At 37.0% G+C, this 27,622-nt stretch overlaps 4 protein-coding genes across 9 annotated transcripts; 2 read left to right on the forward strand and 2 right to left on the reverse strand.

Annotated features, from left to right (window-relative positions):
- Positions 1-956: 956 nt before the first annotated feature.
- Positions 957-7,665, reverse strand: gata2b (GATA binding protein 2b). Its single transcript, XM_079627860.1, has 5 exons — positions 6,837-7,665; positions 5,339-5,878; positions 4,347-4,489; positions 2,405-2,530; positions 957-1,743 (listed from the first exon to the last, which is right to left on the reverse strand). The coding sequence occupies exons 1-5, from the start codon at positions 7,093-7,095 to the stop codon at positions 1,501-1,503; spliced, it is 1,311 nt and encodes a 436-aa protein (XP_079483986.1). The 5' UTR covers positions 7,096-7,665; the 3' UTR covers positions 957-1,500.
- On the forward strand, positions 5,351-27,066 carry arpc4 (actin related protein 2/3 complex, subunit 4). 6 transcript variants are annotated; one of them, XM_079627868.1, is made up of 8 exons: positions 5,351-5,470; positions 10,060-10,193; positions 10,424-10,481; positions 24,682-24,800; positions 25,003-25,114; positions 25,725-25,820; positions 26,049-26,219; positions 26,312-27,066. In XM_079627868.1, exons 1-8 carry the CDS (start codon positions 5,465-5,467, stop codon positions 26,315-26,317), a joined length of 702 nt encoding a protein of 233 aa, XP_079483994.1. In that variant the 5' UTR covers positions 5,351-5,464; the 3' UTR covers positions 26,318-27,066. The 6 variants fall into 6 exon arrangements, with proteins under 6 accessions (XP_079483994.1, XP_079483998.1, XP_079483996.1 ...); XM_079627870.1 differs by having other exon boundaries at positions 5,376-5,470; positions 10,060-10,118; XM_079627867.1 differs by lacking the exon at positions 5,351-5,470 and adding an exon at positions 5,529-5,552.
- LOC307006666 (fibroleukin) lies at positions 13,870-17,642 on the reverse strand. Its single transcript, XM_079627862.1, has 6 exons — positions 17,219-17,642; positions 16,118-16,304; positions 15,336-15,434; positions 15,112-15,224; positions 14,610-14,872; positions 13,870-14,479 (listed from the first exon to the last, which is right to left on the reverse strand). The coding sequence occupies exons 1-6, from the start codon at positions 17,435-17,437 to the stop codon at positions 14,149-14,151; spliced, it is 1,212 nt and encodes a 403-aa protein (XP_079483988.1). The 5' UTR covers positions 17,438-17,642; the 3' UTR covers positions 13,870-14,148.
- h1-10 (H1.10 linker histone) lies at positions 19,478-22,118 on the forward strand. Its single transcript, XM_079627876.1, has one exon. It carries the CDS (start codon positions 20,131-20,133, stop codon positions 20,752-20,754), a length of 624 nt encoding a protein of 207 aa, XP_079484002.1. The 5' UTR covers positions 19,478-20,130; the 3' UTR covers positions 20,755-22,118.
- Positions 27,067-27,622: the final 556 nt, after the last annotated feature.

Genomic DNA, 27,622 nt, shown 5'->3' on the forward strand with positions numbered 1-27,622 from the left:
ATATCTAAAAGGCTTTAGTGTCACTTTTGATCAATTTAATACATGCTTGCTGAATGTAAGTATTCATTTCTTTCAAACAGCAACAAAAAAATCTTACTGAATCCATACACTTGAACGGTATTGTATATATCCTGGTCTGAGATCTCATGAGTCCTTTATGGATAAGTTATAGAGAAACAGAGATTTAGAGAAGCGATACGGAGGGACATGATGAGATAGGAAGACATATGAAAGAATGATAGCTGGCCAATATGACTGAAGAATCTGAGATACAATCTCTTTTAGAGTTGGCCTCATATCCCATGGATATTTACTCTGGCCTAGAAAATAAATAATGCAAACCTTGCATTTTTTGGTGCCTTAAGAAACTGAACTTAAAAACCAGAAGTCAGGTTTTTTCAGTCTTATTAAATAATAAATTAGTTCATTTGAAATTTACCACATCAAACAACAAAATAAAACAGAATATAAAACGCACATATAAAATTCAGTCTATAAATCAATACTTTTTATATAATATGTATGCAATATAATATATTTGATTATAATATGTTCTATTTACTCCTTAATTATTTATACTTACTTACCGTAGCAGTCCTATATGTGCTCCATTGTCTTGGCATGTTTCATATTATTCATAGTTAGTCTGATAACTTTTGTAACATATTGGAATCTAGGTGCAATACATAATGTACATCTGTAAAAGTAAGCCGGGATTAATGACAAGGCTGATCTTGACCTCAACAACCCTTTCTCTGCTCTCTCATCTTTTTATTTTCTCCTGCTGTTCATTCACTGCTTTTAGTCCAGTCAGCATGCTGATAAGCTCTTGTCTCTGTGTGTAAGGCCACACGTGTCTCTTGGATTGTGTATATATGTTTGTACAATAGCATCTCCACAACAGGGTTTAATAATGTTTTTGCAAATAAGGGAAGGACTCACATACAAAATAACATTGTGTTTAAATCTTTTATTAACTAAAATTTTAAAATAAGTACACATTAAAAAAAGTGTGTGTTCTGAGGGTTACTGTTAATGCATGTGTACAGAAAAGATGAAGTGTAATTTTTGCTATTGGTGTTGATACTAGTTCATATATAAAGCTTGAAAATAAGAACAAAGAAAAAATAAATTAAAGAAATAATTATGTAATTACAAATGGTTTAGAAAATGTTGTATTTATATTATCATTACTACTTCCTTCTTCACAGTTACATAAGACACAGTGCAGTGGTATAGATGACATAATCAGGCTTAAAAGTTGTACTTGTGATTATATTTGAATAAATAGGGGATATTTATTATTAATGAGAATTGGCTAATTAATTAAACTCTTGGTGCACTTCTACAAACAGATTCTATGTTGGCTTAAAATAAATGTCAAAAATCCACAAAATAAAGTGCAACTATTTAAATCAAGCCCGAATAGAATTGTATTATTTGCATAAAGAACATGTCCTTGACCTGAACATTAAAACTAAGAATGCAGAATAGTGTGTGTCAGCCTATAGCAGTGACTAAGCTGCTGTGACTGAATGTAGGACGTAATTGAATGGGAGGAGTCATATTGAAGGGGTGGGGCATGTTGGCCATGTGGCTGAAGGTGGATTGTTTGTCATGCACACAACTGTCAAATTGCTGAAATTGAAATTGCTGCTCTCCTCTCCTCTTCTTTGGTTTGCCTGACATTTTCCTATTGCGTGTCTGAATCCCATCTTTCTTCATAGTTAGTGGACGGTTCACCTGAACGCACAAACATAGATATACACACTATAAATGTATACAATAGTAAAAGTGGTGCAGGGATGATGTCAAAACCCGGAATATTAATTCACCACTGGTTCACTAAAGATTTTTCAATGAGGTTTTATAAGGATTTTTAATTAATGAGTAAAATAAGGTCTGTGGTAAACATAACTTGGCGACACTTGAACGTTTTGCTCTAAAATGTAAATTACACACACCCATATTGAAAACGTGAATTTTTATATTTTTATACGTATGTTTCTAATAAGAATGTCTGAGGTGTGAGTGGTTATTGTAGAACAAAACGTCCAAGTGTCGTCATATGAAGTTATGTTCACCACAGACCTTATTTTACTTATAAATTGAAACCCCCCTATTATAAAACCCTATAGGAAAATCTCGAGGGAACCAGTGGTGAATTAGTATTGCACCACTCTATTACAACATTTATACAATAATTACACTATACATTTTTTTTTAAATAGTAGGATGATAGACTACCAGCATATTTAACATTAAAAAGAGTCCACTTTAGGTGCAAACTAGATAATTTTTAATGCAAACAATGGATGTTAACCTCTTCAAGTCAAGCTTTATTGTAAGTTTTCTGTCTATACAAAGTGCTAGAGTTAAGCTAGACAGATACACATTTACTCACATTGTGTAGTTTGTAGTACAGGCCGCAGGCATTACAGACGGGTTCTCCATTGGCATTACGTCTCCAAAGTGTGGTGGTCCCAGTCTGGCAGTTGGCACAACAGGTGCCTGCTCGTCTAGATGCTGACTGAAACATAAAAAAGCACATAAAATGAATGTGGTTATGATGGTTGATGAGAAGAAATTGATCAATGACTAAATGTAAAGCTTGAGAATTAAACTTTTGCCAGAGAAAGCAAAAGCATTTAAATATTGTTTTTCCTCCCATGTCATCACCATGTCCCTTTTAGGGGCTTATTATAATATTATAACATTACATTTGATTTAAGCTTGACAAAAATAATAAAAATGAAATATATCATAATTTTAAAATATATAAAAAATAATTAAAATGATTTAATAAGTTCATATTTTTCTCCTTTGCAGAGTGTTATTACACATTATAAGCATTAAAAACGTACTGAAAGACTAAATGGATCCGTAGTTAGACCCTATAGCAATAATGTGAAGATTGCTGTGTGGAATGTCAGAAAATGTAGACCTGATAGCAGAAGGCTGTTCTGTTCTGTCCAGTTCCTTGTACATAGGCTGGCCCACAGATACACAGAAAACTTTCTCTTACGACCTTAATGTGACAACTTTGTTACTGGCACAACTGACAAAAGAAAAACACGTATTGGTCTATCTTTACAGTATTCTTTTCTCAGGACTCTATGAGCCATTTTAGCAAACTGCAGATTTGTGTTATAAAGTAAGAGAACAGACATGTGCATTGCTTCTTTTTTTCTTTTTTTCCTTTTTCTTTTTTTTTATAGACAAGAAAAACTTTAAATACTACAAAAACTTTTTAAATAAATGTTTAGACATTGGAGAAATAAAATAATGATAAAATAAGTTTTGTAATTGAAACTGAATTAAGAAACATGATGCTGGCTTGGTAAGAATATTTACTCTAACTCTCAAACTCACATGTTAAACAGAAGTACGTCCTCAAATACCATAAATTCACAACTATACAGGTATAGTAGATTCTCAACATGCCAAAAGAAAATACAGAAAGAAAACAACCGCAAAAGGAAGCGTTTTTGGGTCTCACAAAGTTATCGGTACCGGGCAGACATCCTGCCAAGGAAACAAATGGACCGAGCTGTCTCAGCAGGCGCTATTCTAATATACGACCTGTAGCTGGTGCAGAAGCACTCATCACACACTGAAGCTAGTCAGCCTAATTTACAGCTAATACGCTCTGAATGGAGGGTCACACAAAATATGTAGACGCAGTCACTTTTGAGCTGATTTATTACATTTCCCCTCATTGTCAGTGACGGCAGTTTTGCAGCTGCGTTGTGCATAACCATTGCACTGGGCTTTCATGAATTTGAAATTGTAAACTGTGTTCACTTATTTGCTCACCATAAAAATATATTTGGTGGACAGGAATTTATAACAAGGAATTAAGGTAAGATGATAGGCTTGCCAGGAATACAAGAACTATTTGATTTCTGGTCAAGTTTACACTTCTTAATGAATTCTAATTTATTATTTGATATTTAAACCTGTCAGTAAGGCCATGGAAACTCAATAGTCCATTACACACTCTCACACACAGGCCTTTCACTCTTTTTCTCTCTTCATTGTATGTGCACATTTCTGACTTGACATCATACATTACATGGGAAAAATATGATCGAAAGTGAAACACTACTCAGAAACATATGACAGTTTTCCCTGTAGTGCACTACAAATTAGTAGTACATACATGAACAATTTTTTTTTTCATTAACATTTTAACATTATATATGCACATCTGCATTAGCAAAATATAAAGGGGTTTGTCAGAACAATCCTATAGCTCAAACAATAGAGCAATGCACTAGCAATGCCTAAGTCATGTTTGAACATGTGTTTATGTAAAGGTGTGTATGTATGTGTGCAGCACTAACCAGTCTGCGCTTGGGTCTGATGAGTGGTCGGTTCTGGCCGTTCATCTTGTGATAGAGTCCACATGCGTTACACAGATAATGACCTGTTCCATCCCTCCGCCACAGAGGAGTTGATGTAGCTCCACAATTCACACATTCACGCCCTTCCGGCACACATTATAGCACAGAGATGCAAAAAATGAGGAGAGAGGAAATATAAAAAATGTAAACAACTTATTCATGCTGACTGTATTTATTACACATAGAGATAGGCTGATACTTAGTTTGATATTTGTTTTACAGTAATTCAAACTTTTTTTCTAAAAAAAAGTAATTGGTTCTCCCGATCAGGTGTACCGATAAGTGCCGCCATTTAGTGGGGATCAAATGAATAGCATGCAACAGGAAGCAACAGTATTCAAGGTAAAACAACTTACTTATTTAATGCATTGGTTGGATAAATTAAATTAATTATAACTTTTTACATTACAGCTATATAGTCGAATTAGACGTGTGTACTTGCATGTAAGGCTTAAACATTTGATGGCCCTATAGGCCTAAATACAGTAGGCTACATTTGTGACCATTTAGCAAAACAACTTAAATTATTATACATTTTTATGCCATTATATAAAAAAAATACTAATAGGGCAAATTATGTTTTTAGTCTAATTAATTATTACTGAGACAATTAAGCAGAAATAAAACTAATATTAAAATTGGTTGTGTATATGGACACTTAAATGTGTTTATATATATATATGTGTGTGTGTGTGTACAAAGTTCCAATTATGGCAAGACATTACAGTGTCCATGCTACGTATTGCAATGCCAATTGGTAGCCTATTTACCTGTTCCATAAAATACTTATAAGTAGCCTAGCCTAATTCGGTAGGCTTATATTGTTACACGAACTCAATAAGTCTGGTTCATTTACCGGCAACAGAAGTGTTTAAAGCTAGACAATTAACCACCAGTTACAAGTTGTTCCACTGTTTGAACTTTGAACTTACCTGAGAAAGCGCGGGTTTTGCTTTTGCATTTTGACGTCATGAGGCTCGCGCTGCTGCCGAGGAGGCTTCTGGAGTGAAACACGCCGCCGGGGTACTCGTGCGCTCCAGCTAAAGCGTAATCGGAATATGAAGGTAAATGAGTTGTAGTTTGCGCGAGATTGCTACGGATTGGACTGGAGCACTCCATCTTCATCCCGTCGACAAGATGGAGATGGTACTTCCCAGCGTCCCTCACAGCAGCACACGCAGGGTCAGGGGACGCATCTTTGGGTGGTGTAGGGGGTAGGCAGTAGAGCTGAGGGCTGCAGTGTTGCGTCATTGACAGGCACTGCACTGAACCTGGGGCAGGTGTACCGGTGCTCGTGAATAGGCCGTTTGAGTTTTCGGCGCCTGAATGTAAAACCGCTTTGCCCAGGTGACTGACGGCCCATGTGCTGTGGTGCTGGGCCGCCGAGAAAGTCGATTTACTGCTGTCCAGTAATGAAAGACCTTGGGTGGGGATCAGGTGAGGTCGACACATTGAGCCACCAGTAAGCCGTGCTTCCAAAAGAAAAAAAGGGAGGGAAAAGACATTAAAAAGAACAATTGTATACACGTGCATTGCTAAAGTCAATTCAATTGGAACTTTTCTCCACGTTTAACCACACTTTAAAGCTATAAAAAAAGTGCCGTGTTGTATTACACCAGCCTGCATGATTAGCTACACAAATGAGGAAACTCCTAAATGTTTTAAATCCCACCTATCAAAAGTGATTGACAAATTAGGCTATAACTATTGTGGGAGGTGAGATATCTCCGTGGAGACGCGAAAATATTATTGTACCAATTGAAGTTAAGTAATATCAAAATATTTGGAAACTTAAGAATTCATTGTCCTCGATGTTAGATGTTTTTTTAACTTCCGCGAAACAAAAATTTGCCATTATTCAAAACGCATTCGCTATTTTAAGTTCAAATTTTAAACACAGGGAGCCTATCAAATAGCGTATAATAGCTAATTGTAAAACATATATTAAATAGTGATATTATAATAAAATAATAATATATTAAATAATTTATTTGTAGGCATAAAATGTGCATAAGATATAGCCTTTAACACAATTAATGTGTTATGCGTATTAACTGCATATAACCTTAGCTAAATTAATTTAAAGATTCGTCAAACTAACAAGCTATAACGTACAATTCTCAAACTTCTGTTCATTAAAATAAATATCACATGGCAAAATTGCACAATCATAACATTATTTAATAATAATAGCATTAATAATTTTACTATTGAAATATGACAATTCTCTCGCAGATGAATCTTCGAGAGACAGATTATGGTGGAAATGGTTTGGCAATACAATCAGTGCCTTGTGACCCAATAAAAGTGACCGACAGTTTTAGAAAAAAAGTGAGCAAGTGAAAAGTATTCATTCAAACTCAAAATAGTGCCAAAAACATTAGAAGCTAAACAAGCAAAAAATGGCAAGAGAGTTCCAGGCCTACTCACCATGCGTTTGACTGTAAGACATTCGTGCACGAGTATGAGAGTGGGACCCGTGTGTGTGGTAATAGGGGTTTCCTTGAGAGTCTAAATGACTGAGAAATACATCTACCTCGTCTGGTGGTAATAATGGGGCACTTTGCTCCATATATCCCGAACAATGATGTCCTAAACCAGAGTGCGGAGACACTGAATCTGGGGTACCCATTAAAGCTGAATGATGAGCGTGCATCATCCACCGGGGTTCCGAGGGGAGCTCCATCATGTAGTCTAATGGTGCTTTCCCGTAGGACACGGATGCAAATGCTCCTGTGCGTTAAAAAAGTTATTCCAAGTTTATCCAGCGTGTTTTTCCCAAGTGTTGATTTCTTGGATATCTTAAATATAAGCCTAAATGATTTAGTACATATGGCAAAAAAAAAAAAAAAATGTAAATGATACAATCAAATATTAAGTCAGGACTGGAGTTCGCGTGTCTGTCGTGTGACTTGAGCGGTTAGAGTCACTGGCAGCGATGTGCTTTCAAAGAGATGCGCGCGGAGCGATGCCCTCAAAGATAGAGATCTCGCGCGTGCAAATACCACACAAATGCCACGGCTTATTACGTCATCTGTGTTGGCATGAACTGATGTAGCTCTTTAGAAAACGTTTAAACAAATACTGCTCGGTGGGAGAAAAGCTGAGGTTGAAGAAAAAAATAGTCCAAGAAGAATATCGGACCTTATTATCTCGACCACTCCAACTCCATGACACGCGCCTACAGCTCAAAGGTACTCGTGCCTACGGTGATGAGCTTCGGGATGATCACCACAGGTAGTCACACTAGCGAAGTAGTGAAAACCAACGTGCAAAAGAGTTGTATATGAGGCTGAGGCCAAGGGCGGACTCCTCCCGCCAGCATAAATGCTTTTCTAGCCAATTAGAGTTTGCCCTTTTTCCAGCTTGACACCTGAAACTTCAATTTAAACACGCGTCTCTTTTATCCTCTGCGGGGATAATTCACTAGAAGTCAATCCACATTTTACCCGTTAGCGTATGCGAATGGGTGTTATTATTTGTTACACCTTTAGAAAACGAGTTATACGGATTTTTATTAATTTATATTATTTAGGCTATATAGTAAAGACAAATTATATATCAGATAATAGCCTCCAGATTGTAGCCTATTGTTTTTCCTATTAAATTCAATGCATTTGGCCTATAAAATAAAATAAATTAAAATAAAATCGGATATATGAAACAGAAGATAGCACCTGAAAAATACTTTGCGCGTGAGTAGTGAGTAGGTGCAGTGTTTTCTTCTTCTTCTACGAAGCAATGCAACGTCCTCTGTCGACTTCTCCTTAGCTTTAATTATTCAGGGAATAAGTTTCTGGCCAGCGCGCGCGTATTGTCTGTCTCGGCAGATACGTCTCGTGCGCGGTCAATGACAACACGAAACCGCTGACCACCTACCCTGACTCTCATAAGATCTCTCCATCACTTTGATGAGAGAGAGAGAAAGTGAGAGGGAGTCAGGCAGGGTAAATGAGACAGAGGGAGATAGAGATATAAATAGATGACATGCCTTCACATCGTCATTTTCAAGGTTTAAACATACATTCAACAAGAAAACCTATAAGTAGCTACTATTATAAGTTCTGTTTTCTAACGTTCATCAACATCACACATACAATTTTAAAAGCAGACATTAAATTAATATATAAAATAAAAAATATAAATATATATATATATATATATATAATTTCGTTCTGTACATTTTCAGCGTGATGAAAAAGTGACAAAAATGTTCACATAAATTCCAATTTACAACCTGGTTTGTTGTGATTTTGTACAACAATCCTTTCTCTCCTGCTTTTTAAAGTAATCAAATGGCCTGTGAATGGAATAAAAAGCAGCATTTAATAAAAGTGATGATTTCCAGTACATTATTATATAGTCAACTCATAGTCAAAAGAAGGATGACCAATGTGCAATCTTTGGTTGTGTTCCTTTGAAGAAATGGCATCATCAGAGTATAGGCTCTTGAGTTGAAACAACACTTAAGATTTCATAAAACCTAAAACCTGTACACTCAGAAAAAAGGGTACAAAAGCTGGGGCGGTACTCTTTCAAAAGGTACACCTTTGTACATTAAGAGTGGATATTAGTAGCTCAAAATTGGTACCAAAAGTTTACATATTATTAATATTCAACAATGATCTGACTTTACTGGCGCTGTTGTAGAGAACTGAACTGAGCTGGACGATGCCATAATTGTTTGCAGAACTGCTTTATAAATGAATTTACCTAATTTAATAATGAATTTAACTAATTTAATAATTGATTTTCTTTACAATGGAACTGAATCAACACCGAAATGCCTGTTTATCACTGTAAAGCTGCTTTGAAACAATCTGTATTGTATGAAGCGCTAATAAATAAAGGTGACTTGACTTGATGTTAGAACCTTTTTAAAAGGGTACCATCCCAGTGACAGCTTTTGTAACTTTTTATCTGAGAAGGATAAACATTTGAACCAGAACTCTCTCATTCTTTCTGCCTCCCTCTCTCTCTCTCTCTCTCTCTCTCTCTCTCTCACTCTCTCTCGCTCGCTCTCGCTCTCTCTTTCTCTCTGCTTGACAGAGTGAGCTCAACAATGTAGCCCATGATCCCTTAATTGCCTTTTCATTTCCTCCGCAAAAGAGAATAAGGAAGGCAGTATTAACAGCCTACTGCAGTAACAACCTGCCAATCATATTTTCCTTTTATCAGAAGGGAATATTAAAATACCAATATATGCACATTAACAGTTATTTCTCTATCATCCTTTTACTTTCACTGAGATAATTTGATATTTTACACAAATCACACTTGTATTGTTCATACTTTTTTGGTCTGTAAATAAATATTATTGCTATTAGATTGGATGTTAGATTAGATATTGATTACATGAGGCACCAAATATACTGTCAGTCTTTTATGAAACCACAGTTAAGCATATATAATCACATTACAGCTGTTTAATGGCTTTAATTATGAAATGAATACATTCCTCTATTATAATCATTTACTATTTTAGACATGATTTTAAATTATTGATATCTGAAAGCATACAGTTGTCCTGATTTATACATTTTCTCTGGAAATCATAAAAACTTCCAGTGTGTGTATACATTTTGTGCACCTGTTTGTGAATGTGTGTGAAGATGTTGTAGTGTGAATAACCCTCTCCCCCTCCCATACCCAGAATGCCTTGCAGGCCTGGTTTTCACCACATCAGGATACAGGGCTGCTGCCTGAATTCCGGTATGAAACGGAGCGCTGGTGCACCGCAATGTGTGTGTCATACACATGCACATCCCTCTTCAGACAGATGGACAGGTGCTGTAACGGACACTTGCTTTTGCTCACGTGTTACATTCGTTAAGTGCAGCCACTCCCAATGCAACCAATTAATTTCATGTCACACACACACATTGTGCAGACAATTACCAGAGCAACATCACACATAACTGTGCTGATGCTTCAGATTTCAGTCAGGACACATTTTAAATTAGCATACTTACATCTTACAAATCTAAGTATGTATTCCTGTGTGAAATTGTTTAAAGATGGTGTGTATCTTGGGACGCCAGCAAAGTAGCAGTTCTTCCTGAAGGCCCATTGAAGGTGACTTAGCCAAAGCTAAATTTAAGCATCTTTTTATTAATGGTTAAGAAGTCCTAGCATTGAGTTCCTGTTCAAATCATGTGTTCATGAGCATTGCATTCTAAGATATTTCAAAAGTGATGTCACTTTGCAACTTTATTCGGACATTTTATTGAATGTGTATACTGTTTAAACAGAGAATGTGTCTCACTGATTTCTAAAGATTTAAAATTGACAGTTCGCAAGATCATAAGCAAAGTAACTGCTATCTGTTAACATAGTGCCATTTTAAAGTAGGACATAAGAAACATAATTAATATGAAAGAAAGCTAAACAAAAGAGGTATTTTAGAGAGCAACTCAAATCTTGGGCTATATTTTTATACATAATAATTGGTTACATTTATATAGCGCTTTTCTAGGTACTCGAGACGCTTTACATATGGAAGAGGGGATCTCCTCAAACATTACCAATGTGCAGCATCCACCTGGATGATGCGGCGGCCAGAACTTCCACCCCACACCAGCTTATTGGTGGAGAGGACAGAGGAGACAGAGTGAATAATGTGAATTGGGTGAAACTCAATGGTTGTTCCCCAATCGTTATTATGTTAAGCCATAATGGACTTCTATTATGAATCAGCCTTTACCATGCTTCAATCAAATAAAAAGTGCTGGTGGTCAGATTTGGGTCATTTTTAACTCAAAGCTGCCATCTTCTGGCCATTCTCTGCATTTATAATAATGCCACTTTGCACTAAGTCTAAGAGAAGATGCTTAGCAACTACTTCAGGCCCTATTTGTTTTATTTACCTGCCTGATTATCATGAATAATTACAATTATAGATATATATTATCTTATTTAGATATTCAAAATTGTATATATCAAAGATTGCATCATATTAAGTAGCTTTTCAGCTTTTGCAAGGTCTGCTTCTGAAACAAATATCTAGATATTGAAAGCTCCTTGGGGACAAATGCACACAACATTTTCTCCACTATGTGCAGAATACAAAAATGTGTGGTAAGAGATTAAGTGTATGCGTGCATGAGTGTTTTCAGCTTTAAGGGGATGTGCTGGGTAACTGTTGCCCGCTTTGGGTTTCCGGACTGGGTGCCTGCAGACTGTCAGTTCCCCCTCTCCCTCTCCCTTTATCTCTCTCTCCATCACTCCTTTTATCTTCTTGTCATACCAGCCAGGCACTCAGCCAGGATACTGTGGTAACAGCCGATCTGGCTTCTGCTTCACCATAGTGATCTTAAAGGTGAAAACGAGAAAAGCAGAGAAGCCTTCATTGACAGTAACTATGTTTGTTTGTTCCTATTTTGAGCCGACTGGTTCATTTACAAGCCAAACAAACAAGGTGACAGATGATGGGCCGAACATCCACAAATGAGAGGCCTGTACCAATGCCATTCGCTTGTGATATTTTAGGTGAACATCAAATCCTCGTGGTCCTTACACACTTGAAATGTAAATATAAAGCTGTATTTCTAGTTTGTATGATAAAGACTGACCCTTGAGAGTGAAACTATCCTCAAACCCCTGTGCAAAATGATTTTCCGAGGTCCCATGTTCTCTGTCTTCTAGTAGACACAGGCCTGACAAAACTGCCACTTAATGGATGAAAACTACCCATTTCCGCCACACGAGAAAATAATCATGCTTTGGTAAATCATAACTATGACATGAAAAGTACCGGTAAGTTGAAACTATGACATACTAAGTCATATTTATGAGATTAAAAGTTTAAATTATGAGTTGCAAAGTCATAATTATGACATAAATAGTCATAATTACGACAGTAATTCATCAGTCAATCAATCATAATTCAATACTCTGTCAGTAATTAATTTAATGTCAATCATGACATGTATTATGGCATTAACAATCATGACATGGCTTACTAAGTTAGAATTGTGATATAAAAAGTCAAAATTATGACAATAATATTGAAATTATGACTGTCAGAATTTATTTTTATCTCATAATAATGATATACAAAAGCATGATTTTTTCCCCCCTAATGTGGCTAAATGGGCTTCCATAGAAAGTAGTCTTTAAAACTGCAATGTACTACAACTACAGCATGACTTTGTGTGTTTGAATGTGTATGTTAGTAAGTGTATGTGAAATATCATATCTGGTTGGTAGTCAGCAGATCATAGGCAAAAGGGTATTAATAGATACTGAGAGCGTGTTGAACAGACTGGCATCTCTTTGTGAATACGGCTAAAAGAGGCAGATTCAACAGATTCCCCCTGTTCGCCCTCTGTAGCACACACACTTTCTGTTATTTCGGCTGTCTTGTTAATGCCATGTGCATGTGAGTTTATTTGTCTACATTTTGTAACCTATGATGCCATCACACTCTCAACACTCTGACCGCAGTGGCTTACAAGAAACCCTGTACATTTGTTTTGCCCCCAAACCCAAAGCGTCCACACTTTACTGTTATCCCTTTTAGTCAAATATGTAATAAGGATTTATGGCTTTGAACGTGTCAGTGGCAGGATAGTTTTGGTATGGCAGTCGTTCATCTGGAGACTGAACAGAAAACGTTTACTGGTAGAATTGAGCTGTGCATATAAAACACGGCCATTTGATACCCATTTATGCTGGTTTGCAGCTTGCACTAATTTCAGTTGATAAGTGGAAACATTGCTGTGCATAATTTAAGATTTGATTTAATTGTAAGTGCAGCAATCACAAGGGTCACCTTAAACCCTTTGAACTTTGACCTCTCTGCATTGTGAATGATTTTAGCTATAAAGATAATATACGGTAAGCCGGTCATTATCGCAAAATAAACTCTGACAGGTGTTGGCATGAAACTTGAGCAGTAGGAAACTGTTGACTGGGACAATGGACAATTTAGGTTACACATCATTTTGATAGTCCACTTTAGACATCCTACCAGCTATAACTTTGCAACTACATGTCAACTAACTCTCATTAATTAGCAACTGCACTATCAGCCAACTCTCATTATGTTAGTTGACTCCTAGACCAGGGTTAGTAGAATGTCTGTTGGGGGGCATCAAAATAAAGTGTTTTTATTAAGCAGACAGTCTACTAATGCTCTAATGACTGGTATTTGACATGTAGTTGCAAAGTTACTTATAGTAGAATGTATAAAGTAGACTATCGAAATTAAGTGTTACTGAAAAGAAAAGGGTATTTGACAACAGAATAATTTGGAGGAACATATTCCAGAGAGCCTTAAGTTAAAGTCACAATAAAAGGGAAGTAGCAACAGATATTTTTTTAATCAAAATGGGGAAAAACCGGTAGGGTCCATCGGTTGTTGATTTGATGAAGGCAGATCGGCTGAATGCAAGCTTGCAGTTGATTGTAAAAAAAGGAGGTGGGATTTAAGCAGACTAAATAAGCACACAATAAGATCAATAACATTCATTTCGTGCCAACTTTTAATACAGACCATGCTTTAATTGCTTTAATTCAAATTAAATTGATAATATACACTGAGAAAAGGAGACAGCTTAAAATTTGACATTTATTTTAAAATAAATGTGTTCGTATATCTAAATATCTCAAGTTCAATGTATTGACAGCTCCAGGTTATATAATTACAAAGGAAAGGAAATATTTGAAAGGAATTGTTTATTGAAAGGAAATACACATGTATGAATTACATGTCAACATCTCATTTAAAAAAGAGAAATTCTTAGCTCCGCCTTGGTCTCATTTTCATTTCAACACTCTTAAATGAGTATCTTTCCCCCGTGGGATAGTCAGTCAGGATATACCAGGTGCCCCAGTAGATGCCATCCGTGATGCCGCTGTAACGCCCGTGGTAGTAGCGTCCATTGAGGTTAGCGGCCAAACAGGAGTCAAACCACCATCCTGCACCATAGTAGCGGGCACAGTTACCAGCAGTGTAGCGGTCATGATCCTGGTCATATGTACTGAAAGCTCTGCCATCGTGATTGTACTGTTTGCTGTAACTGAATGCATTGCCAGCATCGCCATGGTAATCTCGAGCAGTTAGGCGGAACCTAATGGAGAGAATATCACAAATGCATCATTATAAGAAATTGAATTGATTTCCATCTTTTTGATACAAATGTTTTGTCATCAGCTTTTGACACTAGATTTCAGATATGTCTGTGTGTGCAATGTGCATACCTCTGGTTTTCTCCTGCCACTTTAAAGGTGTTGTAGTTAGCATGACGTGTCTGTTCGTGCCAGTCTTGGAGAGTGATGCGGAGCGTGTGATGCCCACTTGCGGTTATCACGGACAGAACTGCATTCCCTAACCAGTGCTCTGTCTGCGGGGAGCCAAATCCGTCACGGTACTCCTGCCAGGTTCGGTTAAAGTCAATTTGTCCATCAAACCGCCGCTGGAACACTGTCCATCCCCCACCAGCTGAAACCATGTCACACACAGCCTGGAAAAGACAAATGAAAAATAAATCACACATGTATTGCTGCCCCTCAAAAGTATTACACTTTACAAATGAACACTTGGATGCTGTCCAATGTTTTTCGTATAATAGTGAATTTTTCTTTTTGGGTGAACTATCCCTTTACTTCACACTGGACATGAATTAGATTTCAAAATATATAAGTGGAAGTGGAATAGATGCAATGTGATATATTGGGTTTCTGCAGACTTTAATGTTTGTACCTCTAATGCTGGTCGCTTTGGATCTGGCTGTATGGTGTAGATCCCGTTCTCTTTAATTCCTAATTGGTAGATCTCATGACAGTCTTGAGGGTAAAGCCCTGCAGAGGGAGGCACTGCCATACAGACCCAAACAAAACATCGGTCAACATTTGTGCAATAAATGTTCTAGTAGTATGCTGGACAACATAGGGTGTTTGTTCTGTGTCTGTCTGTGTATAGCTCACCTGTAGGAGTCCTTGGTTTGAGGCCATTAGGTTTAGAATGTGTGATACTTTTCAGCAACAGCAGCAAATCTTTTTCCCCATTTTTGCCCACTACACTTTCTGTGATCGAGAAAGAGAGAGAGAGAGAGAGAGAGAGAGAGAGAGAGAGAGAGAGAGAGAGTGTCCCTTAGACAAAAATATTAATAATAAAATAAATTCTAGCATAAAACACAATTATGATGATTATGCCTGACGTTATTTTTTCCAATTCCGCTGTAGGACATTCAATTTCATAAAAATAAATGTAAGATTTAAAACTCCCTTTGTAATTTCCTTTAACGATCAAATGCAAAGCAATATGATTTACATAATTAAATAAGATCATAAACTAAAAAAAAAAAAAAAGATCTGATACAGTACATGTTTTAAAGTATTTAAAGAATATATTATTATTTAATTGATAATTTGCTTGTTGACTATTTTAGGATGGTTAGAGTTTGTGGGGTTATACAAAGGTTAGAGAAAGGTTGTGAGAGGGTCAAATAGAGGCTGTCAAGGGTCAGTTTTCTTACATTCCTAAGAACACCTCTGTTTGCTAAGTGTAAATTGGGTGTTAACTTAATTGAGAGAACTCCATGAATGAAAGAATCAATAAATAATGAAAAAAGAGAGAGTTGTTATAGTTCATAAAACATATTGAAAGCACACATTAATGTGCTTTATTTAAGCAAGTCCTATCATTTAAGGAGGAACTGTATGTGTTTAGGGGGATGTGAGGGGCATATGTTGTGGAATATAATAACCAAGTCTGGTGGCCATCTGTCTGAGTCTCTGACTATGGCAGTGGAGGTCACATTCGGTCAGCACTGCTGCCATAAGAGCCAGAAAGGCTACTAGTGAATCAGACCCATCTCCTTGACTCACAGCCACTGATTCATGTTGTAGCATACAGCGCTGCAGCTGGATGAGACGTTCAGATGTATCAGACACCTGCAGGGCATACACACACACACACACACACACACACAGACAATTAAAAACAAGTAATCTCATAAAAATAATAATAATATTTAACATTGTTAATGAAGTCTCCATATGCTAACACTTTATCTGTAAGTGTCAATGTCAACATAGATAATAGAGTACTTAATGTTAATTCATGCTTGTTTTGTAATTCATTAAATATTTTCTGACATTGACCAAAGTGACACAGATGCATTTTTTCCCCTTTTGGGTATATAATTAAAATGTTTTAATATTCTGGGGACTCCAAGACGTGAAATTATTATTAGATGTGGTAATGCTTCATAATTTATCAACTTATTTATATAGCTGTCTTAAATCCAAAGTATTTTGGGCGATTACTGAAAAGAAATGGATTACATATCCTAGTATATATATACTATATTAACCCCACAACACACTGACAAACCTTGTTTTTTTATTATATAATTTGTTTACATAAAAACAGCAAATGTGAATAAATATTAGAAAAAATTTTTTTTTATATATTAAATATAAGAAACAGTTTACATCAGTTTAATTTGTTATCATTAGTTAATTTGTTAACATGAACTCACAATGAATGCAATACAATACTTCCACTGCATTTGACAATGGTTAATATTAATTCAACATTTACTAGTACATTTTTAAAATCGAAAGTTGTATAATATTAGTTAATGCACTGTGAACTAACATGAAATAACAATAAAAACTGCATTTTTATTATAAGATTAATACATTCTGTAAAAATATAATGCTCATTGGTAGTTCATTTTAGCTAATGCATTAACCAATGTTACTTAATGAGACCCTGTAAAGTGTTACCAAAAATATAATAATGCGCTCTCCAATCTCTCACCGGAGATCATGTTTACTTATAGGTATTAGGTAATGCTTACCTGTGTGTTTTTGCGGGTCTCTGGAGTCTTTCTGAGTCGTGCGTCCTGAGGGTGAGGGTGATGTATTTTAGGGGGTGATGCTGTTGCACTGCAGCTTCCCTCACATTTGCTGTTGGGGGGTCCGGCCACCAGGATGTCCCTCTGACACAGCACACATACACACATCATGTACGCTCCCAGCAAAAACAGGATCTCAACACGCACATACATGCTGCTCATGCCGTCACAGGAGTCCAAAGAGATAGTATGCACCTGTTCCCTCTCTTTTTAAGAGTTTCTCTCTTAATTTCAATGGGATTTTCCCTAGCAATGCTCTCCCGTGTCACTGACTTTTCTTCTCTCTTCAGATCTGAAGTCATAAGGAGTATCATCTGCAGACTATCAAGTCCTACACATTGTCTTTCTTTCTCAGTATGTGCTCCTCAGAGTCTCTTTCCTGTTTTTCTCTTTTATTTGATCTTCTCTCCTCTATCCCTCCCTCTTTCTCTCCTGCACGCTCCCTTCTGTTTGTGAGGCTCTTTTGGCTCAGATTCCTAGATAACTGAGGCTCTTCTTTGCTGTCTGACATGCACCAGTAAACCCACCCCCTAAAACACAAACACACACTCTTACCTATCCGTTTTACAAAACACTCACCGTCTGACTTATCGTATGAATTTTCCCATGCATCAAATCCATCTTGAATCAACAAATAATCACACAATCACGTTCAAAAAGACAGATAAACATCCTCATCAGGTTTTAACTCGGCCTCTTCACATTGTGTGTCCTGTTTGGAGTGTGTGTAAAGTTTACTGAGTTTGTTAAGGGTCATAAAAACTTGGAATTCCTCTTATTCAAAAAAGACAGACAGCTGCACACTAATATATATATATACACACACACACACACACACACATATGTGGGCAGAGAAGGACAAAACTCTTTTGAATAGGATGACCTCTGCAATCCTCTACATGTTGACCTTTAACCTTTCTCTGTCTGCAAGGGGAAGGTGCTAGACCTATTTTTTTGAGAGGAGCATATATGCAACAGGAAGTGGCTATAGCAATTGTGTAACTGTAATGTGCTAACATATTGCAGTCAATGCATGGCTTTTGTTCAACTCTTTGGGGTGGGTAATGAAGAGGTGAAAAATCACTATGATGGGGGATTTCTCATCAAAGTGTAATTCAATGGGGTGCAGTGCAGCAAGGTAAGACATGAGTTAATTTGTAAGGAAGTTTAGAGGTCTGTGGCCTGATGTTATTATCTGTGATACAAAAGTTCGGAAGATGTCAACATCTTGTATACAATCACAACACAAACCATTATCAGTAGATATCTGCCATCTAGTGCTGAATGTATGAGATGACAGCATGTAGAGGAGATTTCCAATGATTTGGAAAATATTGAAAGTATTTTTCTTTTGTTTTGTTTTTAATAAACTGGTGTTGCAGAATAATGAACTCCCACAAATTGATATGTTGGCCACAAAGGATGCATACTTGTTCATACATGTTGATACATTTTTACCTTGATTAGTAAGTAGTTATTATAAATTAATAGTTTTATTAGTTAATTTAGAGAAAAGTTTATCCATTTCTGTCCTACACAACAAAAATTACACACCTTTCTAAAACAATTGAACACAAGTTAATTTAGGAGTTGAGAAATTTTTATATATATATATATTTACTAAGATATCTAAAGACATTTGAACAGTTATGCAGGTAGTTTAAACAAAGAAGCTGAATACATGGGCCTATAACCTAGAACACACTGATGTGGATTTACCAGAATGATTAAATATTGGTTGCATATTTTTTCTTACTGAAAATAAAATGTATCATATCCAATTTTGTTTATAAGATCCAAGATAAGCTTCCATTTATAGATGTAATAATAATTCTAAAGATATTCCTTTGATTTTGTTTATATTAACCAAACCTTTGTCTAGAAGGACTAACTGTCCACTGTGGAAACCCCTGAAGTTAGTAAAAGACAAACTCATACCAAACTAGGGGCTGGAACATTCAGAAAAATCTTTTTTTAGATTGATTGAAACAATATGGCCCATACCCTAGCCTGTAGACTAAATGTACCAAGCTTTGTCCAGATTGTCAAAATGCATAGAAAGCTTTACATTTTAGCCTAGTTGCTCTAGTTACGAGAAGTTAGATACATTAAAATTCTAGCAAAACCTTTGATTTTATCAACAATTGAAAACATTAAGTATGGTAAACTTGCATAAAACAGCATATAGGCTACACTACGTTTCATGTCTTTATTTGTGCAAAAATCCAGTTTCACAAATAGGCACAGAATAATACAGTGTAAAGTCACCAGGAAAGAGAATAGCAAAGAAAAAGTTTGCCAATACACAGCCACGCGAGGGCGTTTAATGTGTTAGTTGAGGTAATTTAAACTGCTTGTATCTAGAAGTCATTTTGTAATGGCGGACTGTGTAGTATCATTCTAGAATCTTTACTTTCTAAATGATCATAGCAAGTTTAATGTACGAGCTGACTGCATATGCATAAAAAGGTTTTCGTTCGCAAAGTAGGTGCCCCTACCCCAAATCGCAAGGCATGTGGGCAAGATCTTTTCTTTGCTTTCTTGCGCCAACGTCTCGCTTTTATTTGGTACATTTTAAACACTCGCGGAAAGAGCAGCTTTTACACTTCCATCATGAGTCATTTAAAATCATAATGTATGTCAAATTAACAAGATAATAGCTCCCAAAGTCGTGGAAGAAAACACAACTCTACATGCGCCTCGGCCGAATGTGTTGTTGTTTTCAATCACGTCCGCGTATCGCAGATAAATCTGATGAGTCAAAACTCTGAGTTGATGCTCGCGTCTCTGAGCTGATATTCTCGCGTTCTCGGAAAAAACAACAACAACAACACATTTTCGCATTAAGTTTGATCATGTCTACTGAGGTCGATGAATCAGCACCCGCCCAAGTCCCTAACATTACTCCAGCAGCAACCAAAACAAAGAAGGCATCGGGAAATAAGGCAAAGCCTGTCGTAAGTGCTTCTCCAGCTAAAAAGAAGAAAAAGAAGAGTAAGGGGCCCGGAAAGTACAGCCAGCTCGTCACTGATGCGATCCGAACCCTGGGCGAGAAAAACGGTTCATCGCTTTTCAAGATATACAATGAAGCGAAGAAAGTGAGCTGGTTTGATCAGCAGAACGGTCGCATGTATCTGCGCTATTCCATCCGCGCGCTCCTGCTCAACGACACGCTCGTGCAGGTCAAGGGACTGGGGGCCAACGGCTCATTCAAGCTCAATAAAAAGAAATTCGAGAAAAAGCCAAAGAAAAGTGCCGCCAAGGCGACCAAAAAGACGGAAAAGCCTGTCAAGTCTGCGTCCAAAAAAGCCGTGACCAAGAAAGTGAGTGCAAAGAAGAGCGCCCAAAAAAGCACAGTTAAAAAGAAGACGACGAAGAAGACTGGTGTTAAGAAGGTGACTGCCAAACCGAAGAAAGCAGCTGCAAAAAAGCCAAAAGTTGCGGCGAAGAAGGCAACCAAGGCAAAGAAAACAAAATAAACTTTCTCTGGAATTGGATAATTATATTTTTGTTGGCTATATCTTCTTGGCAAGAGGTGTTTTTTAAATGATCCATTGGACTATATTGTTTGAAAATATCGCTGTTGTTGATTTTAGGGATGCTGACTGTAGCTATTTTGGGGTTTGATGCAGTTTTTCTAGAAACTTCTTCTTAGAGACACACCCACTTTAGTTTATTTGAGACGTCATGCTTTTGTCTGATGTAGCCTACTAAACAGGATATAGGCCTAACGCGTTGTAAATATAAGTTAGCATTAGAACAGTGTTTCTGTTTGTTTTTTATTTGCTCTGCATATGCATTGTTTCTGGACTGTAAAGCAAATATATCCAAATAAACCTCTGTTTTTAAAATACAAATTACTTCAACATTCAACCTTCTTGATGCATGGAAAATGGCGATGTCTTAAACAGACACGAAGATTAGATTAATGATTCAATTTTATTTTATTACCATGAGCAGTTTTGCTGTCAACAGTATAAAGAGTGGCAATACAAACTAAATTGAAACAATCAGGGCAAAATATTTTATAAAAAGGAAAAAGTTATAAAATGTAATTGTATATATATATTTTACCCTCATGAAGAATATGATCCAAAATTATTAGTGGGGTAATGCAATGAAGATAAAAGAATACTGTACAGATAAAAAAGTTTTTAGTGCTGCCACTGCACTAACCCTGGGCAGAGCTTCCTATATATATATAGCCTTTCACCCTCCCCCAGTTTAAGAGTCTGGGGGTCATCCTTGACAGCACATTATCTTTTCAGCCCCACATCAATAACATTACCCGGTCTGCCTAGTTCCATCTATGAAACATTAATCGCCTCCCCACACTGCCGCCATCCTTGTCCACAGTCTTGTCACTTCACATTCGGACTACTGCAATTCTCTCCTTTTCGGCCTCCCTCACAAATCCCTTCATAAACTTCAAATGGTCCAGATATCATCACTCGAACCCCCTCCATTCACCACATCACTCCTGTTCTCCGACAGCTTCACTGGCTCCCGTTCAAATTCTGTATACAATTCAAAGTCCTTCTGTTAACATTCAAGGCCATCCTTGAATCCTATACCAGCAGCCATATCACCCTGTAGCCCACTGAAGCTAAGCAGGGCTGAGCCTGGTTAGTACCTGATGGGTGACTCCTGGGAAATCCAGGTTGCTGCTGGAAGAGGTGTCAGTAAGGCCAGCAGGGGGCGCTCACCCTGTGGTCTGTGTGGGTCCGCCCCCGTCTCTGGAACTCACTACCGGCGACTCAGAAACATTGATTCATTCTCCCATTTCAAATTGTAACTCAAAACACATCTGTTTAAAATTGCCGATTTTACTTGATGTCATTTGCCCTGCCTCTTTCTGTTGTTTTTAATGTTGTTTTATTCTTTATTTTTTGCTGTTTTTAAATGTGTTATGTATCTCTGTACGGTGTCCTTGAGTGCAGAGAAAGGCGCCTTTAAAATAAAATGTAAAATATATATACATATAATCATATAATTAGAATATCATGAAAAAGTTAATTTAATTCAGTAATTCCATTCAAAAACTGAAACTTGTTTATTATATTCATTCATTACACAGACTGATATTTCAAATGTTTATTTCTTTTATTTTTGATGATTATAACTGACAACTAATGAAAATCCGGCGTGGCATGGAGTCTATCAGTTTGTGGCACTGCTCAGGTGTTATGAGAGCCCAGGTTGCTCTGATAGGCCTTCAGCTCTTCTGCGTCTGGCGTTTCACATCTTCCTCTTCACAATACCCCATAGATTTTCTAGGGTTAAGGTCAGGCGAGTTTGCTGGCCAATTAAGAAAAGGGATACCATGGTCCTTAAACCAGGTACTGGTCACTTTGGCACTGTGTGCAGGTGCCAAGTCCTGTTGGAAAATGAAATCTGCATCTCCATAAAGTTGGTTAGCAGCAGGAAGCATGAAGTGCTCTAAAACTTCCTGGTAGACGGCTGCGTTGACCTTGGACCTCAGAAAACACAGTGGACCAACACCAGCAGATGACATGGCACCCCAAACCATCACTGACTGTGGAAACTTTACACTGGACTTCAGGCAACGTGGATTCTGTGCCTCTCCTCTCTTCCTCCAGACTCTGGGACCTTGATTTCCAAATGAGATGCAAAATTTGCTCTCATCAGAAAAGAGGACTTTGGTCCACTGTGCTTTATAAAATCCAGAGTCAACGCAGCCGTCTACCAGGACATTTTCAGAGCACTTCATGCTTCCTTCATTTTCCAGCAGGATTTGCACCTGCCCACACTGCCAAAAGAACCAAAACCTGGGTCAATGACCATGGTATTACTGTGTAATTACTGTGTGATTTCATGTAATACTCTAAATTTCTGTGATTTTGTGGGTTTCATAAGCTTTAAGCCATAATCATCAAAATTATAACAAATAAAGGCTTGAAAAATCTCACTTTGCATAATGAGTCTACAGGTGAAACTATAGACTCATTATGCAAAGTGAGATATTTCAAGAATTCTTGAAATAAATCAACTTTTTGATGATATTCTAATTATATGACCAGCACCTGTATAAGCATAAACCGTAAAAGGAAGTCTATTTAATATGTCTACAAGTAAGCATGTTACTTATTATTGTTAATTTGTGTGGAACTGAATGAGAAATTTGAGTTTCAACAACAAGTGATCTATTTCGCATCACTGTAAACTACAGCGATTTTAAGTAATGCATCTCAATGTCAAACCAATAATGCATCATGAGTAATGCCAGCTAATGAAGCACTTAAAGTATTAGCACCGTTAGTATACTCGTCACTGACGATGAGTCAGTCACCCCTATTTAGTGAAAAGTTGGTATCTTCCGATGAGTGGCGTTATTCGCGGAAGTCGCCCGGTGTTTGTAGCACTTCCGTCTTCTCCAACGGGTACACAGAAATGGTAAGATTTCCTTTTAGTACTTCGAAAAAAAGACACATTTTATTTTGTATATATAGCATTTTTTTATTAAATTAATAATAACATCGTCGTGTCTCAAACGCCTGATTGCTGGTGTATGTTTCTGCATTGACATGAAGGCACGTAACGTTAGTGCTAAATCACTAGCTAACATCTCCACCCATATTCCCCAGTCCTGGGTAACGTTAGACTGATAACGTTAGTGTTTTGACGTTTCACATTTAGTATGTTTTAACATTGCCAGCGCTTTGTAATCTAGGGTTTGTGTATCATGGGCAAGCCACCTCAAATTGATCTCTTTTCGTAATATTAATGGCGAGGAAATCATTCGTATGCAGCCCTTTATTATCAAATATATCAGTGTTTTCTTGTTCTGCTATTCTTCAGTATTGTTAAATTTTTGTATAAACGCGTGTACAAGTGCACATCTATCGATCTGTTTGCTGTTTACTCCTGTGTTCTTTGCCTCTTGTCAAAATGTGACAAGTACGTGTAATATAGGTGCGCATCGCAGTTATTTAGTATTACAACATTTGCTACATAACTATATTAACTTGCCTTAGAGAAATATTAATTATGCGTACAGACAACTCTGTTTCAGTGTCTAGTTCCATGCAGTGAACTCTTTCAGTGTTTTAAAAATGTCAAATTTTTCATGCAGCAGGGAATGCACTTCCTCTATGACTTGCATTTAAGTTCAGGAAGTGACAGGCTTCAGGCAGTCTATGAAGAGATTCATGGTATTTGCAGGTTGACTGAGTCTTTTAGTAATGTGTAGAGCATAGTTTTGTTTTTCTTCAGAGGGCTTGTGGAGGAGGACAGTATCCCAAGAATTCCCCTGCAGGTCCAGGCGTGTGTGTGGAACAATTAGAGTAGAAGTTGTGAGCCATTTATGATGTGCTTGCTTGCTGTAAGGTTGCAGACATGGTTCATCATCCTCCTGAGTACTGATTTAGTTTGATTTGTTTTGTCAGACGGCGACTCTGCGTCCGTACCTGAATGCGGTGCGTGCTACACTGCAGGCAGCTGTCTGTCTGGAAAACTTCTCCTCACAGGTGGTTGAAAGACACAACAAACCTGAGGTTGAAGTCCGGTAAGTGCATGTGACTGTTGTTTGCATATGTGCTTTATTTATGTATAAAAGTTGCATGGTTCATATAGGTGAGTGGCCTACATGACCTCATCTTATAGTGGGAAATGAGCCATTAGGTTATATATAGTTTGAAAGAGCATACGTTTGCAGTATACAGCACATGTGTGTATGCTTTACCATTTTTGTCTAATCATCTCACCAGGAGCAGTAAAGAGCTTTTGCTTCAGCCTGTTGTGATCAGTAGGAATGAAAAAGAGAAGGTTCTGATAGAAGGTTCCATCAACTCTGTGCGAGTCAGCATTGCTGTCAAACAGGTGAGTACTTTTGCTGTTTTGCTCAACTCATTCTTGCTGTCCTTTCTGAGATATCTGAGTCTTCAAATATTTATATATATATTGAATACTGAAAATGAAACCTAATAATACAAAAAGAGAAGTATTGTGGTGTGGGTGATGAGACAAGCGAGGGAGGTTGGTTTCACTCTGACTTATTGAAATGAACACATTTAGTCTAGTGAATGCAGCAGGCCAGTGGTTCTCAACCAGGGGCCCACTAGGGGGCCGTTGCACACTTCCATGGGGGCCACAGGATTTAAGTGAATCAATTATTGATATTTTGAAAATAATTTAACTGTAATCTAAATTAAAATACTAAAAAGCACAAACAATCAACATGTATTCATGGTTGATTAATGTATCAATACTTCCAATTTATGTAAAAAAAAAAAAAAAAGCTGTTTTGTCAGAATTACACCAGAAAACAAAAAATATCTTATTCTGTATGGTTGTTGAAAACCACAGGTGTAGGCCATTATATGAGCTATGCATACTATGTATTATAACAAGCTAAGAATCCAGTCTGATGAGTTGTTTATATCTTTAATGGTCTGTGATTGGATGATGCACCTCAACTGGTCCATTGAAGGCTGATGAGATCGAAAAGATCCTGTGTCACAAGTTCATGCGGTTCATGATGATGAGAGCCGAGAACTTCTTCATCCTGCGGAGAAAAGCTGTGGAGGTGAGGAAGAGACTTGCTAACACTATTTCTATTGTTAAAAAGCCTGGTGTTTGCCATGCATGTGTCATTTTGCTTCTCGTTTTTCACTGATTGTTTACAGTGCTGTCCTTTTGCTAATTGTTTTGCTATCTAAAATAGCATCTTGCTAACACACATCAAAAATGATCTGTTGTGAAATGTTCACATTTAATATAACATGTAACACCTTTTTTTTGTTGTTTTTGTCAGGGATATGACATCAGTTTCCTCATTACTAACTTCCACACAGAACAAATGTACAAGCATAAGTTAGTGGACTTTGTCATCAATTTTATGGAGGAGATCGATAAGGAAATCAGTGAGATGAAACTGTCAGTCAACGCCAGGGCTCGCATAGTTGCAGAGGAGTTCCTCAAAAATGTGAGTTCTTATGTAATACGATTGAATAGAATGAGAACTTCACCGTCACACCAATAACCTCTCTTACTCTATATTCCTTTGGTGCTCAACAGTTTTAGGAAATGATCAGTACACCCTCTGCTGGCTGCAATACCTGTGTCACCTTGGTCGCTGGAAAACCCGATGGAGCGTTTTGGGGCCAGTGGGGAAGTAGTTAAGGTGTGATTTGATTCCTGGACCACCACCAGAGGTGGAACAACTGAATTCAGATGGTGCCGTCTGTCAGGAATGAATTCAGAGTATTGCAGTATTGTAACTAGAGCAGAGTGATGGAGTTTTTTTTTTGTCCCTCTCTTTTCTTTTTTCTTTTTTAACATTTGCTAATGGCCTAATTTTGTTTTAAAAGTATTTTGTTCTCACACTCTGCAATTCCATTTGTGTATTCTGTCTCTCTTCATCTTATCCCAGATCCCTTTGTTATTATTTAGTAGTAGTAAAGCGCTCGCAATGTTGCAATATTCTGAATATGCCTCAGCTTTTCCTTGCGCTCATGAATATTAATGAGTACATACTGCACATATTTAAAAGGATAGACTCATTTTACCTCTGCCTTTCTGAAAAACCTTAAAATCAGGGTGGGTCTATATAGATGAAACCTCATCGATGGTCATGAGCACAAAGGAAAATGTTGTTCCAATAATTTAACGTTTGTTTTGTCATTGTTTTTTATAATATGTATACTGTTAAAAGGACCATTTTTCATGTTGGGTTTTGATAAAAAAAACAAAAAACAACTCATGCTGGTGCACATGGATCTTATAAACCATATCATAATAATGATGCTAAATAAATCCCTTTATTGCTTGTATTGTGTTGTGTATTGTGGGGAATGACAGCTCTTGGTTCATTGTTTTTGTGGTAAGTTGAGTCTATCTTTTGTGCATTTTGGATATTACAAAATGTGTATAATGATGGCCCATATTTGAAGAGCGTGAGAAGGTCAGTAACTATTTGATATGCGGTACACTATATTTACCTTTTTTTTCCCCTGATATTTAAAAGAACATTTCAGACCATCACGAGATTCCAATATATAATGTAATCTATATACAGTGTATATATATAAATGTTTATAAACCTACAGCTGAGGACAGATACCTTTCTTATTTCACATGATTTAGATATAAGCTTAGAATTTTAATTGAGGTTCTAAGACATTGTTGTAATCTGTTTGTTTTTTTACTTTTACATATTTGTATTTATTAACTTATGAAAAAAAAGAATAGGGATCTACTATTTAAAGAGAATAATACAGCTCTATAATGCAGATAATACAGATTATCATTTGACTGATCATTTGAAGTAGGTTTGACATTACACACTTAAAAAATAAAGGTTCTTCATTAGCATCAATGGTTCCATGA

The sequence above is a fragment of the Phoxinus phoxinus genome (genome assembly GCF_949152265.1).
Source record: "Phoxinus phoxinus genome assembly, chromosome: 11".
NCBI lineage: Eukaryota > Metazoa > Chordata > Actinopteri > Cypriniformes > Leuciscidae > Phoxinus > Phoxinus phoxinus.

Excerpts from the sequence above, each read along its gene's own strand:
- gata2b (XM_079627860.1), bottom strand. The coding sequence starts at position 7,095 with ATGATGGAGCTCCCCTCGGAACCCCGGTGGATGATGCACGCTCATCAT. Across the intron at positions 2,531-4,346 it reads TCAGACCCAAGCGCAGACTG|TCAGCATCTAGACGAGCAGG; the intron begins GTTAGTGCTGCA and ends TTTATGTTTCAG. Across the intron at positions 1,744-2,404 it reads TGTACTACAAACTACACAAT|GTGAACCGTCCACTAACTAT; the intron begins GTGAGTAAATGT and ends TTGTGCGTTCAG.
- LOC307006666 (XM_079627862.1), bottom strand. The coding sequence starts at position 17,437 with ATGAGCAGCATGTATGTGCGTGTTGAGATCCTGTTTTTGCTGGGAGCG. Across the intron at positions 16,305-17,218 it reads AGACCCGCAAAAACACACAG|GTGTCTGATACATCTGAACG; the intron begins GTAAGCATTACC and ends TATGCCCTGCAG. Across the intron at positions 15,225-15,335 it reads CAAACCAAGGACTCCTACAG|TGCCTCCCTCTGCAGGGCTT; the intron begins GTGAGCTATACA and ends TCTGTATGGCAG.
- h1-10 (XM_079627876.1), top strand. The coding sequence starts at position 20,131 with ATGTCTACTGAGGTCGATGAATCAGCACCCGCCCAAGTCCCTAACATT.
- arpc4 (XM_079627867.1), top strand. Across the intron at positions 10,482-24,681 it reads TTCCTGAAGGCCCATTGAAG|ACGGCGACTCTGCGTCCGTA; the intron begins GTGACTTAGCCA and ends TTGTTTTGTCAG. Across the intron at positions 24,801-25,002 it reads AAACCTGAGGTTGAAGTCCG|GAGCAGTAAAGAGCTTTTGC; the intron begins GTAAGTGCATGT and ends TCATCTCACCAG.